Source organism: Ipomoea nil, unplaced genomic scaffold (assembly GCF_001879475.1).
Source record: "Ipomoea nil cultivar Tokyo-kokei standard unplaced genomic scaffold, Asagao_1.1 scaffold0782, whole genome shotgun sequence".
Taxonomy (NCBI): domain Eukaryota; kingdom Viridiplantae; phylum Streptophyta; class Magnoliopsida; order Solanales; family Convolvulaceae; genus Ipomoea; species Ipomoea nil.
Window position 1 is genome coordinate 19,576 of NW_017617210.1, and position 13,119 is coordinate 32,694.

The following is a 13,119-nucleotide window of genomic DNA, read 5'->3' on the forward strand; positions in this document are numbered from 1 at the left end:
CCAACAAGCGTAACGATTCCTATAAGTCCTCCACTCCCCGCTGCCGAAGGATAGGTTAAAGCGATGGAAATAAATTTCGCCGGAACCATTGAATGGGATCCCACTTCCAAAATAGGTAGGTATACAGCTCTCCATCTGCCCTGCAACTTTTTTTCCGGCGACATATTAATGCTCGTTGTTTGTTGAGGCTTAAGAAAGCTTATCGAGATGCAGAATGATGAGGAACAAAACATGGATCTTTACATTCTCAGGAAATGCTCTGCAACGAATAGGCTGATTACCTCAAAGGATCATGCCTCTGTTCATATTAACATTGGGCATTTGAATGAGAATGGTACGGTGTGTATGTGGGAAATTACACCACTTTTGCTCTTTGCGGCTTTGTTCGTGCTCAGGGATGCTGACAGTGCTTTGGACCGGCTTGTGGCAGAAAAAGAAAGTTGAAACAGGACAGCAGTTAAATGAGAGTTTTTAGAAAGTTTTGGTTATATTTAATTTAATTTGTTGAGGGATGCCCATTTTTCAGTCTTAAAAAAACTAATTAGGTCAAATGATCCTTGAAAAACAAATGTTGAGATGACACTTTTTTGTTTTCAACTTTTGAGTTTGGTAATTTGGATCATTCTTCTTTGCAGAGAATTTCTACTATTTTTTTATTTTTTTATTTTTTGACAGAAAGTCACATTTTCTAGTTGTTATAAATTTTCATCTTCTTCATACTAGATTACTTGCATTCTTGCTACAAATTCGCAAACAGGTTTTGGACTTAGCAGCAGATAGGTTAGAAATAATGTCTTCTTTCCGTAGCTTCAGATCTTGATTCTTCACTACTGGTTCTCTGATGGGTTCCATGGCCCTTTGTCTGACCTCAAACAACCTCCATGTTCAGTACAAGTACAGCTACCGCCTTTCATCAACGACTTCAAACAGTTTGCGTTGGTAACAGTTACCAAGAACATGACCATCCTCCAACAAAACAGAAGCTCCAAAATCACTTCTTGACCTGCTTTTATTCTTAAGAGAATTCCTCATTTCATAGGCCTTCATCTTCAACATCCCAATTCTATTCTTCCTTTCCTCCTCTGAGATCTCAAACTCTGATTCCTTTTCATTTCTTCCATCACTGCCATGTGATCGATCGAGCGCATCAGGCATTGCCATTCTGAGTCGAAAGATCCGCCGCCGCAGCGTCGCCGATCTATAAACGCTTCGAAAAAAAAAACTTCACTCCGTGATGATGGGAGTATTAGTCGCAGGGAAGAAGGAAGCAGTGGTGAGAGGAAAGGAGGATGAGTTTTGGTCCTCATTTTTATTAGATTAACTCTGCACTTTTTTTGAAAAAAAAAAAGAGGTAGGTATACAACACTTCCAGGCCCCATTTGGATCTGAAAATTTTGTTCCTAGGAGCTTTACGTGGAAAGATGAGAAAGAAAGAAAAATTTTAATAAATAACATAAATGAAATTACATTTTTGTCCTTAGATTTAACGGTATATGGATAGAATTTTAACAAAGGACTAAAATGGTTAACATTTTCAAAGTCAAGAACTTAATTGAGTAAAAAATATTGTCAAGAATCAAATTGATAATTTCGCAATAGTCGAGGGATCATTTTGGTAACAAACTCTATTAAAAATGAATATTTATTCGTGTTTCACATTTGCCAGCAAATTAGGTATGTGTAATGTCCAATAAATAGCTGACATGTGACAAGTGAAGATTAACAAACAGATAACAATTTTAACCTAATTCAAAATTTTGCACGACTAGCCTTTACATATGCGATGCGCAAAGTATCTAATAATGATATTTAATATTTAATATTAAAATAATTTAAAATTAATAAATAAATAAATAAATAATACAAGCCGTATAGTCTATAAAGTATTATAATAATTAATTATTGACGAAATTTTTATGTTTATAATCAAAAGCATCAATATCTCATTAATTCAAATGTTGGGATTCACAAACCTGCAATGTCCAAATACTTTGCAGGAGGTTTGTTTTTCTTCTCTCTTCATATTATCATTCCTCCATGTCATCTTATTTTTCTTAAAATTCGTGTAAAAACTTGTGAAACTCTACTATGTAGATGCTCTAAATATGCTAACCAATCACTAATTAAAAATAATAATAATAAACCAATCAAATTATGTCAAGTCAATGAAAAAAATGTATGAAAAATAAATTAAAGGGTGTATAGCATGACTCATAGAGAAAATAGTGAATGATTTACAAATTTAATAATGAGAAGAAGGATCCACTTTTAATGATAAAAGTAACCTCAACATCGAATCCGATTGGGTCAGTGATATATCAATTTCAACAATTTTTTCTTTCTCAACCTACTGAAACACAAAGAACCAATAACACATCCACCTAAGACTCGAACTCATAATCTTTCAAATGGAAATCCAACCCGGTACCATTGGACCACATAGTCCTGGTATATCAATTTCAATATAGGTTATATTGAAGTAAATAGTTGAGAAAAAAAGTATATAGATGATGATTAGTTAAGGACTAAAGAAAGTAAGAAGCAAAAAAAGAGTTAATTACCGAAATGGTCCCTTGACTATAGTGAAATTACCAATTTGGTCCTTGACTATTTTTTTTGACCAATTAAGTCCCTCAATTTTAAAAATCTTAACCAATTTGGCCTCCGTTTGTTTGACCGTTAGTCAACCGTTAACTTGGGACCAAATTGGTAATTCGCTATAGTCAAGGGATCATTTTGGTAATTAACTTTAAGGGTCGGCGATTCGGTTCAGTTTTCTCGAACCGAACCGTACCAAACTAGTTAGATTCGGTAATATACCGAACAACCGAACGGTAATAGATTCTTGTATATCGAACGGTTCGGTAAAAACTCGAATCGAACTAAATTGTTCGGTAAAAACTTAACCGAACCAAATACCATTTGAACTTTGGATTGCTATTTTGTTATATATTAGACTTTGGATATGGACTATGTAAACATCATAATACATAATATAGAACTTTTGATAACAAACCATAAAAAAATCAAATAAAACATTTACGAGAGATACCCGTGAGAATATGAGCTGAACGGCAGAGCAAGCAACAAGTGACTTGGATTTATTATTTATTTATTTTTATTTTATTATTATTATTATTATTATTATTATTATTATATTTAAAAAAAATCAAACGATATTTGATTCAGTTCAATTTTGTACCGAACAATTCAGATCGGATCGGATCGGGTTCTTTATCGAACCGTTCGGTATACAAGAATCCAATATCGTTCGGTATATTACTTCGATTCGGTTCAGTCGATTCGAGAAAACTAAACCGAATTACCCACCCCTAAAGTTAATTACCAAAATGGTCCCTTGACTATAGCGAAATTACCAATTTGGTCCCAAGTTAACGGTTGACTGACGGTCAAACTAACGGAGGACCAAATTGGTTAAAATTTTTAAAGTTGAGGGACTTAATTGGTTAAAAAAAGTAGTCAAGAACCAAATTAATAATTTTGCTATAATCAAGGGACCATTTTGGTAATTAACTCCCAAAAAAACTATAAACTCGGTTAACTTCGCACATTCTTTCTTATGCCTCTAGTTAGTCGTTAGACACAATATGTTGTTCCCTTAAACTCAAAGGGCAAATCCAATTAACACCAATATATTCCATAAAACTACACTCATCATCTAAGGTTCAAAAAAAAATTAAAGCATGGGTTCAACTCAACTAAAATTTAAACTAATAGTTCTGTATATTATATGCTCACACAACCCAAGGTGGTAGCTCAGATAGTAAATGAACTCTCTTCGTGGGAGAGAATTTTGAAATATAACTCAAGTTCGATTCTTCCCCCCGGCCAGCTCCCAACCTCTCAAAGCGAACAAAAATTAATCAGGTAGACCTGGACAACCATTTCAAGGGCTGAAAGCTCCAAGTAACACATAAAACGTACGTAGTAATATTCAAACCCAAGATTCACTATGTACCAAATTAAAACATGTATTCCATCTTAATTAAAAACCAAAGTTTATATTTAAATTACAAAAATAATCAGTACCCCTATATTTACCACTCAAAAACTTGTCACTCTCAAATATGACAAGTTTTAATTGATTTAATTTTCCTTTTTTTCCCTTTTTATTTCATATCTTACCAATTAAAACTTACCACATTAGCTAATGACAAGTTTGTGAGGGATAATATAGGGACACTAAGCATAGTCCTTTACATTATATGCTCAACATAAAATTCAGTTTCATATATATTTTACTACAGAATCATCTAGCCACACAGAAGGTGACATAAGCCTTGTTTAATAACATAGTAACTTACTAGCACTATTAACTGTTTAACTTAATTAAATAGCTAATATGAATGTTTGGTTAATCAGCTTTTTTAGAAAATAAATTTTACATATAATCAGCTATCAACTACCAATTAATTTACCAAACATCTTTTCACAACCAGCTAATCAAATAGTTACACCCACTAACCCAATTCGCTAACAGCTATTTGCAGAACACCCCCACAATAATTAGACAAGGAAACTCAGAATCAAAAAAGAACATGTAATTATGTAAACCAATAAAACTGGGATTAAAGACAACAGTTTAGGCAATACAAGAGAAATTCCAGTAAGACAAGTAACTTACTATCACAGAGATTAAGAGCTGCTGACAAAAAATCTTTAACAAATCTTCAGATTCAAACTAATGTATGAACACATATGGGAGAAAATACCGACTAAAAGCAGTGATGCAACTTAGAAATGCTAAGCACAGAAAATACTCCAACTGAGAAATGCAATAGAAGCCCAGTTAGTAGGGCTGAAACAACAGGAAGATGAAAATGTAGGGCTGGCAATGGATCCAAGGTTAAAACCAATAATAACATCAATGCATAACTTCACTCGTAAACAAAAGGAAAATACAAGTACTCATTTTCTACCACAATGAAATAGCATATTCTTGTTTGCCACATCAGAAAGTAAAAGGGACCGAGTAGAATTTGTATGCATACATAGTAGAACTACAAACAATATCTCATTCATGTTGCATTGTATAAAACAATAAAGCTTTCTTTGTCCAGGCCTAGTATGCAGTAAGGGCTTAGTCATAGTTCCATGAACAACTGCAATAATCACTGTCCCTTTAATTATAGGTCCATCACAGTAAAAACACCTTCCCATTTATCCAAAGACACATAGCTGCAAAAGAAAGATTAACAAAACTAAATTTGACCTAAACCCAACAGAAAAACAAGAATAGGATCACAAAAATGAGACAGACTTCAGCATAAATTAACAAAACAAAAACTTCAGCATAAATTAACAAAACAATGTTTTCAGATAAACCATTCATTTTGACATCACATAGACACACTAATCAACACTGTGATCACAAAAACAACCAAAATACTGCAAACTACAGCAAAAAATGACAAATTTAAGTCCAATTCCAAACTTTAATAATAGCAAATGAATCAAATTCATTTTTCAACAGGCCTTCAATTGCCGTAGACCAATAGAATAGCAATAAAACCTGCAACCAACACTTTCATAGCAATAATAATAATAATAACAATCCAACAAATCAAAACTGGGCCACTTCAAAACATAATGAAACGCAATAGTAATAGCAGTAATATCTCAGAACAATTTATATAAAACTCAAATATCCAAAAATCCAGTCACTATTAATAAATCAGTGAAAATAAAACAAACAGAAATAAACCTAAGCCGTGAGCACGACGGCACCACCAGCCTCCTTGATCTTCTTCTCAGCAATCTTGGAGATGAGCTTGGCCTTGACCACCACGGGCTGCGACGGCGGCAAGACACCCTTACCCAGGACCTTAAAGTACCCGAACTGGGTGACGTCGATCAGAGGGGCGGAGTCCTTGTTCTTGGCCGCCTTTTCTTGAACTTCCGGCGGGAGCAGAGACCAGATCTTGTCAATGTTCACGGTGGGGCAAAAGAACTTGTTCCTCAGCTTGTGGAAATAGCGCATACCCACCTTCCCGAAGTAACCAGGATGGTATTTGTCGAAGAGGATGCGGTGGTGGTGCATGCCTCCGGCGTTACCGCGACCTCCAGGGTGCTTCCTGTGCTTGCCGATACGGCCGTGCCCGGCGCTCACGTGACCGCGCTTCTTCCTGTTCTTCTTAAAGCGGGTCGTCATTTCTGGATCTCCGGAGCTTCGAGCAGACGGGGAAAGGGGAAGGGAACGGCGGAGGAAGAAAGAGACTGGCTAGGGTTTTGACAAATTTATAGAGAGGGGAATTGAGGGTTTTGCGATGATTGCGTCCAATTACGTTTATGTCCTCAGTAACCCTTAAAAACTACCACTAGAATATGCCAGTGCCGCTGCCACCAATGTACAAATATGAAATATACAAAGTAAGAGTTAATTTCTTGATCTTGACTAGTGAGATCTTATTAATTTTAATTTATAACTTTTAAAATTGTAAATTTATTATTTTAACTATTTAGTTTTTATCAATTTTGGTCATTCTGATTAAAACTCACCAAAAAAAATTAATAAGTAAAATAAAGAGAGTATTTTAGTAGTGTAATTGTTTGTTGAAATGAATGGGTTCATATTATTTTTTTTTTATTTTTCTTACTCTATTCTCTATTATATCATTTATTACTTTTCTTAAATACCTTACAATTCGTAAGTGTAAATTTTAGTAACGGATTATTCCGTTAATTATTTATTATTCTTAACTTACTCATTAATTTTCATAAAGAAGATCTTATGTTCAAATCTCATCCCAATCAAAATTGACATAATTGTTAAACATATACTGAAAATTCAAGACACTAAAATCACAGTGAATCACCGGAAAAATTATAATGAGATCCCTAACATGTATCACCAAGACGTTGGGGATACATGTTAGTGATCTCATGCCCGCATGGGTAGCTCAGGTCATAGAGGTGAAACTTTGGAATAATGACCAGGGATCGAGTCTCACCAGCGGTAGTGTGGAAGCAACCTCTCGAAGTGAGGGGGGCTCCTTGTGCGCAGTGAGCACCGGTCTAGCCTCTATGGTTCATGTTCAGTTGAGTCACCATGATTTACATCCTCCCAAAATGCTCTGCCGGGCCGGGGTGTGGGGGGCCCTTAAGGTTGAGGTTCAGCCTTTTGGAATAATGTTAGTGATCTCATTATAATTTTCTTGGTGGTTCATTGCAATTTTAGTGTTTTGGTGTAGTGCACCTTGTAGATGTAGATGTAGATATCGTTTTAGATCAGTGTCCACAATATAATATACCTAAAATAATTGATTGGAATACATCCTTAATAAATAGGATAGGAATCACATGATGTCTTGGATTGAAACACTAATAAAATTCTATAATTTTTCTCTCCGTAGATAATCTTTATACGGAGTTCGAAGAAAAATGTGTTGAAATTAAATGAAATTATAAAATTGAAAAAAATATATTTTAGGGAAAAAAATTGGAGTTATTAGATTCAACTCCAAAAAAAAAAATGGAAGTACTGCAACTAAACAATTTTATATTTTATATACAAATAAATATGAGTTAATTACTGTTTTGGTCCCTCGATTATGGCAAAAGTACCAAATTGGTACTTGAAAGAGACGGCAAATTAACAACCAAACTAACGGATGACCAAATCGGATACAAAATCAATAGTTGAGGACTTAATTTGCCAAAATTGATAGTCATGACCAATTTGGTACTTTCACCATAGTCGAGGGACCAAAACGGTAATTAATTCTACTATTTATTTAGACTAAGTATTCAGACGAGCGATATTACAAATTTGCAAACATTTATTTTAATGACAATTATAATCAATTTCTCCTATATTATCTTGCATTCATATATTTTGAATTGTCGATTTAAATATATTTTAATTACTTGCAAGGGGGTTCCTTGTGGTGCACTTTTATACATGCTCGTTATTCTGAGGGATTATCCAGGACTTCTGATTTGCTTACTTGGAGACGCATGCAACGGGTGTAGGATTTCGTTGAGGATATTGTCACCCATGCAGCAGGTGATCTTGTTTGGACGCTATCCCCTTTTGGTAACTTCTCTTTTTTCTTCGACTTATGGCTCTCTCCGACCAAGAGCGGGGCTCAAATCTGATTGCATTGGGGGGGGGGGGGGGGGGGGGATACCTGCTACGGTGTCAATTTTCATGCGTAAGCTGTTGAGGATGCTGTTTTCGTTCCCTGGTGTTATTGAGCACTTTGGTTTTTGTCTGCCTTCAATTTATCCATTCTGTCTTAGTGTGAGTGCGAGCTTAGAGCACTGTCTCCTGCATTGCTGCCGCATTCAGGGGGTCTAGAATCACTTCGGCAGGATTTTTGGTTTGTTTTTGTGAAATGCTAGCTCTATTCGGGCTGTGTGTCACGCCTGGTGGCTTATTTCTGCTTCTGGCTCTACAGTTGGCTGTTCGGCGCGTTTAATGCCCTGCCTGGTGTTTTGGTTTTTATGAGTTGCATATAATAAATGCCTCTACGATGGAATTTCCTTCTCTTCTCCATGAATAATTAAAAGGATCAAGCGTGAATCCTTGCTCACCTCCTTCTCTCCGTCTGTTCGCTGCCGGGGTGCATTAGACTCCTTTATTCTTTTTGAAGGTTTGATTGTCAAGTTTGTTGCACCGCCTCGGAAGGCAACGATTTGGGTCAAATGGTTTGCGTCGCCATCAGGAAGATTAAAGCTAAATACGGATTCTCTATTCTCAACCAATGGCGCGACGGGCGAGGCTTGCCTCAGGGACTCTCGTGGACAGATTGTTGTTGGGCTCTGTTTTTGTCAGTCAGCTTCCTCGGCTCTTGAGGCCGAAGCCTTAGATTTGCATTATGCTCTTCAATGGTGTGATACAATGGTTATGTTGCCTTCTTTTGTTGAAGTTGATTCTCTCACTCTCACTCATATTGTTTCCTCTAGGACGGCGAGGATTCCGTTAAAGATTAAGGAATCTATTCTCTTCATTCGCTCATGCCTCTCGTCGTGGGGTTCTTCGATAAGGCATGTTTATTGGGAGGCTAAACAGGTTGTCGATGCTCTTGGGACGATGGGTCTTAGTGTTAACTCGCCCTCTATTTTTTGTTCTCTTAATTCTTTGCCCGTAAAGGCCAAACTGGCTCTTTTGTATGATCTTCGGGGCTTCGCCACCTATCGGGCTATTTGTTGTTAATAATATTAATCGTTTTTCTTTAAAAAGTTTATCGATTTAAATAAACAAATTCAACATTCAATTACCTATATATCTCTTATATAATCTTGCATTGATATACTTTGAAGTACTTATTTAAAAATAAACGTTTGACATTATCTCATTCGTGCAATTATATTATACATAAAATTCATATTTGTTATTCATAGTTGGTTCCCATAATGGCATGGTGATGGACAATAAATAGCCAAGAGTACAATGAAGGGAGCATTATGCTATGGACCCGTGTCCACCATGTGCATGGTGGACACGCTGTACCAACTCATAATTTCTATACTGTAGATTCATAATTTCTATATTGTAGATTCATAAAATTTATAATGTAGATTCATAATTTCTATACTGCACATTCATAATTTATGTACTGTAGATTCATAATTTATATACTGCACATTCTGTATTATAGATTCATAATTTCTATACTGTAGATTCATAAAATTTATAATGTAGATTCATACAGTACATAAATTATGAATGTGCAATATAGAAATTATGGATCTACAGTTTAGAAATTATGAATCTACAGTATAGAAATTTGTACAAAATAAAAATTATGAATGTACAGTATGTCTATCATGTGCATGGTGGACAAGGGTCCATAGCATAATTTGCCACATGGAAGGCACATGATTTATCTTCGAAATTAAGCACTCTTCTTGGGTAAATTATTGTGTGGACCATGGTCCACACAGTGTTATGTGGATCATAAAAAATGTACATTTTTAGTATACTAAATGTACATTATTTTTATATTGAATGTACATTATACAATATAATATATACTCAGTACAAAAATAATGTACATCCCCTAAATACAATATACATAATTTTTATACTGAATGCACATTATTTTACAGTATACAAAATATGGTCTACACAACTTATATGGACCATGGTCCATACAATAGTGATTGCTCTTCTTGGACCTTTCTTGCACTTCGTGGACCCTAAGGCCTAAACCCATTAAAAGTCCTTTTTCGCTCCTTTCTTGGTCACCTAGAGCTCCAAATTATTTTTCTTTCCAGCCCAGTTATACATAATTAAATATGACATCATAATTCAATTTGGGCTCAAATTCTAATTATACATTGACAGTCACTTTTAATATATTACAAATAGTGAAAATTGTAATTTATATCTTTCTATAATATGTCAATTATCAATGTCACTCCTGAATTATTAGTAGTGTAAATGTTACCCTTCAATTTTCAAAACGATACATATATTGTCCATCCCAAGTGTAAATGTTGCCCCTCAATTTTCAAAACGGTACATACTGTCCATTCCGTACGGTACGGGAGGGGCAATATATGTACTATTTTAAAAATTGAGGGGCAACATTTACACCACTAATAATTCAGAGGTGATATTGATAATTAACATATTATGGAGGGGGATAAATTACAATTTTCTCTTACAAATAAATCTTCAGATTAGTAGTTTACCTTGGTCATATAATTAATGATATATCAATTGTACATATTTAAATATGACATCACAACTCAAATTTTTTTTTTTTGGGAAGAAAAGGGGGTTACCCAAATATACTAATCAATCACAGGTGGTGCTCAGATCGAACGCACCCTCCATTCTCATGAGATCACGAACCACCATCGGTGGATAAATGAAATCCATCCACTCGTAGTGCTCCCTCGGCGCAACTTTTGCTAACTCGTCCGCAACCCTGTTTCTCTCTCGGGGGATATGCTCAACGGTGACTGTCCAGTCCTTCCCTAGCCACTCTTTACACCATTTGACCGGCGTATCGCAATGGTCCAGAAGGTCGGGATCCCCGTTTATCCAGTTAACCGCTTGTTGTGAGTCGCTTAGGATATGCACTTTCCTCTCGCCAAGTTCCCAAGCCCACTTGATGCCCAAGTAAATTGCCCACAATTCTGCTTCAACAGCCGAAGTGGTCTTGGTCATGCAACTGAAGCCTCTGATCCAGTGTCCTGCATGGTTACGAAGAACCCTGCCACACCCCGTCATGTGGCTCTCTATTGAGAAAGCTGCATCCGTATAGAGTCTTGACTAGTCATCCTTCAATCTTCTACGTTCCATTCCAACATTCCTTGTCACTGATGTGTACTTCTGCCGCTCAAAAACCTTCATCGTAGCCTCCTTTTGCTCTTTTATCCATTCGATTCTTCTCCACAGGCTCTAGGTATCCTCGTTGAACACCTTGTTGCAGCGCCACTTCCAAATCCACCAAGCTACAATCGCAAATGTCACGCCCCATTCGTCTTCTTTGCGACCTATTACATTACGAGCAAACCAAGTATAAATGTCCAACAAATAAAACCAGTGTTGAGCCCCATGGGGTAAGAAAACTTCCCAGAGTTGTTTTGCCTTGCTGCAGTCCCTAAGGCAATGTAGAATATCCTTTTCCTGCGCCAAGCAGTTTGAGCATCTTGCATCCATAGTGAATCCCCGTCTTCTTCTTTCCACGTTGGTCATAAGTTTTTTATGTTTCAAGATCCACTGGAAATGGTTAATCTTCCTAGGTACCTTAAGCTTCCAGAGAGCCCTCCATGTCCTGTCCTGCTCGTCCTTCTCCCTGTTCAACGCTATCATACGCTGTGGTGACCGAGCAGCATCCATTAGGTTTCGATTTCCAGTACAGTTGCTTGCTGTCTTCATTCCAGTATTCCCCACGTAAAAGGATTGGGTAGGCCTCGCACATCCCTCTCCAAAGGTTAGAGCTGCTTGTCTTTTTCGCGAACTCGCTTCTTTCAAGTTTTCCATGCATGTATTTGTCAAGCAGCACCCTCGCCCACAAACTATCTCTCTTCCTTTGCATCCTCCACCCTATTTTTGTTAAAAATGCAAGGTTCATTTCCTTCAGCTTGCGAAGGCCTAGTCCTCCTTGTTCTTTAGGTAACGTAACAGCATCCCATTTCACAAGGTGCATGCCACCTCTCCAAACAAATTGTCTAATCCTCCTTTCAATGGTATCACAAACTCCCTTTGGGAGGTACATAGCTTGCATCATGTAATATGGCAGAGCGTTAAGGACACTTTGAGCAAGAGTTGCTCGCCCCGCAAGCGTTAGATTGCGCCCTTTCCAACCTTCCAAACGCAAATCAATCTTTTCAATAAGTGGGCTGAAAGTGCTTGTCGTAACTCTCCCGTGGATTGAAGGAACACCGAGGTATCGCCTGAGGTCTTCTGTGCACACAAACCCTGCCTCTTTCGTAATATCTTGTGTGAGGGTAGCTTCTACATTTTTACCAAAGTGGATTTGAGATTTTTGTATGCTGACTCTTTGCCCTGACATTTCCTTAAATCTTTTAAGGTAGTGGTTGACCACCTTCATTTGTTGAACGGAGGCCTCCGCTATTAAAACCATATCATCTGCAAAAAAAGAGGTGGGTGAGTTCGGGTCTCTGTCTCGATAGTTTCATCCCTTTCCATTTCTTGGACTGTCTCTCCTTTTTTATTAATTGGCTTAAACGCTCCATGCACAAAACAAATAGGTACGGGGAGATAGGGTCTCCCTACCTAAGACCACGTGTAGGGGTAATCCAATCAAGCTGCGATCCTTTCCACAGGATAACCAATCTCGATGTTCTAACGCATTGCATGATGATGCTTATCCAGTGATCATTGATTCCGAGTTCTTGGAGTGTATCCTTCAAAAAGTCCCATGAAAGTCTGTCATATGCCTTTTCCAAGTCTATCTTTAGAGCCATTGCTTTAATTCCACTTCTCCTTGTCCTCATCGTATGTAGCAACTCTTGGTACACCACTATGTTATCCGTGATTTGTCTTTGCGGGACAAAACTGCTTTGCTCTTCTCCTACCACTTTGGTCATGAGATTCTTTAACCTGTTGGTGATGACCTTAGTGATGATCTTGTATTTGACATTACATAGGCTAATTGGCCTAAAATGTGTAATGAA

At 36.9% G+C, this 13,119-nt stretch overlaps 1 protein-coding gene and 1 pseudogene across 1 annotated transcript; one reads left to right on the top strand and one right to left on the bottom strand.

Moving 5' to 3' along the window:
- Nucleotides 1–130: 130 nt before the first annotated feature.
- Nucleotides 131–634, top strand: LOC109177039 (annotated as a pseudogene).
- A 4,974-nt stretch (nt 635–5,608) lies between these two features.
- On the bottom strand, nt 5,609–6,249 carry LOC109177037 (60S ribosomal protein L27a-3-like). Its single transcript, XM_019326375.1, has one exon. The coding sequence runs from the start codon at nt 6,170–6,172 to the stop codon at nt 5,726–5,728; it is 447 nt and encodes a 148-aa protein (XP_019181920.1). The 5' UTR covers nt 6,173–6,249; the 3' UTR covers nt 5,609–5,725.
- Nucleotides 6,250–13,119: the final 6,870 nt, after the last annotated feature.

Bases quoted from the DNA above. Each gene is read 5' to 3' on its own strand.
- LOC109177037 (XM_019326375.1), bottom strand. From the start codon at position 6,172: ATGACGACCCGCTTTAAGAAGAACAGGAAGAAGCGCGGTCACGTGAGC.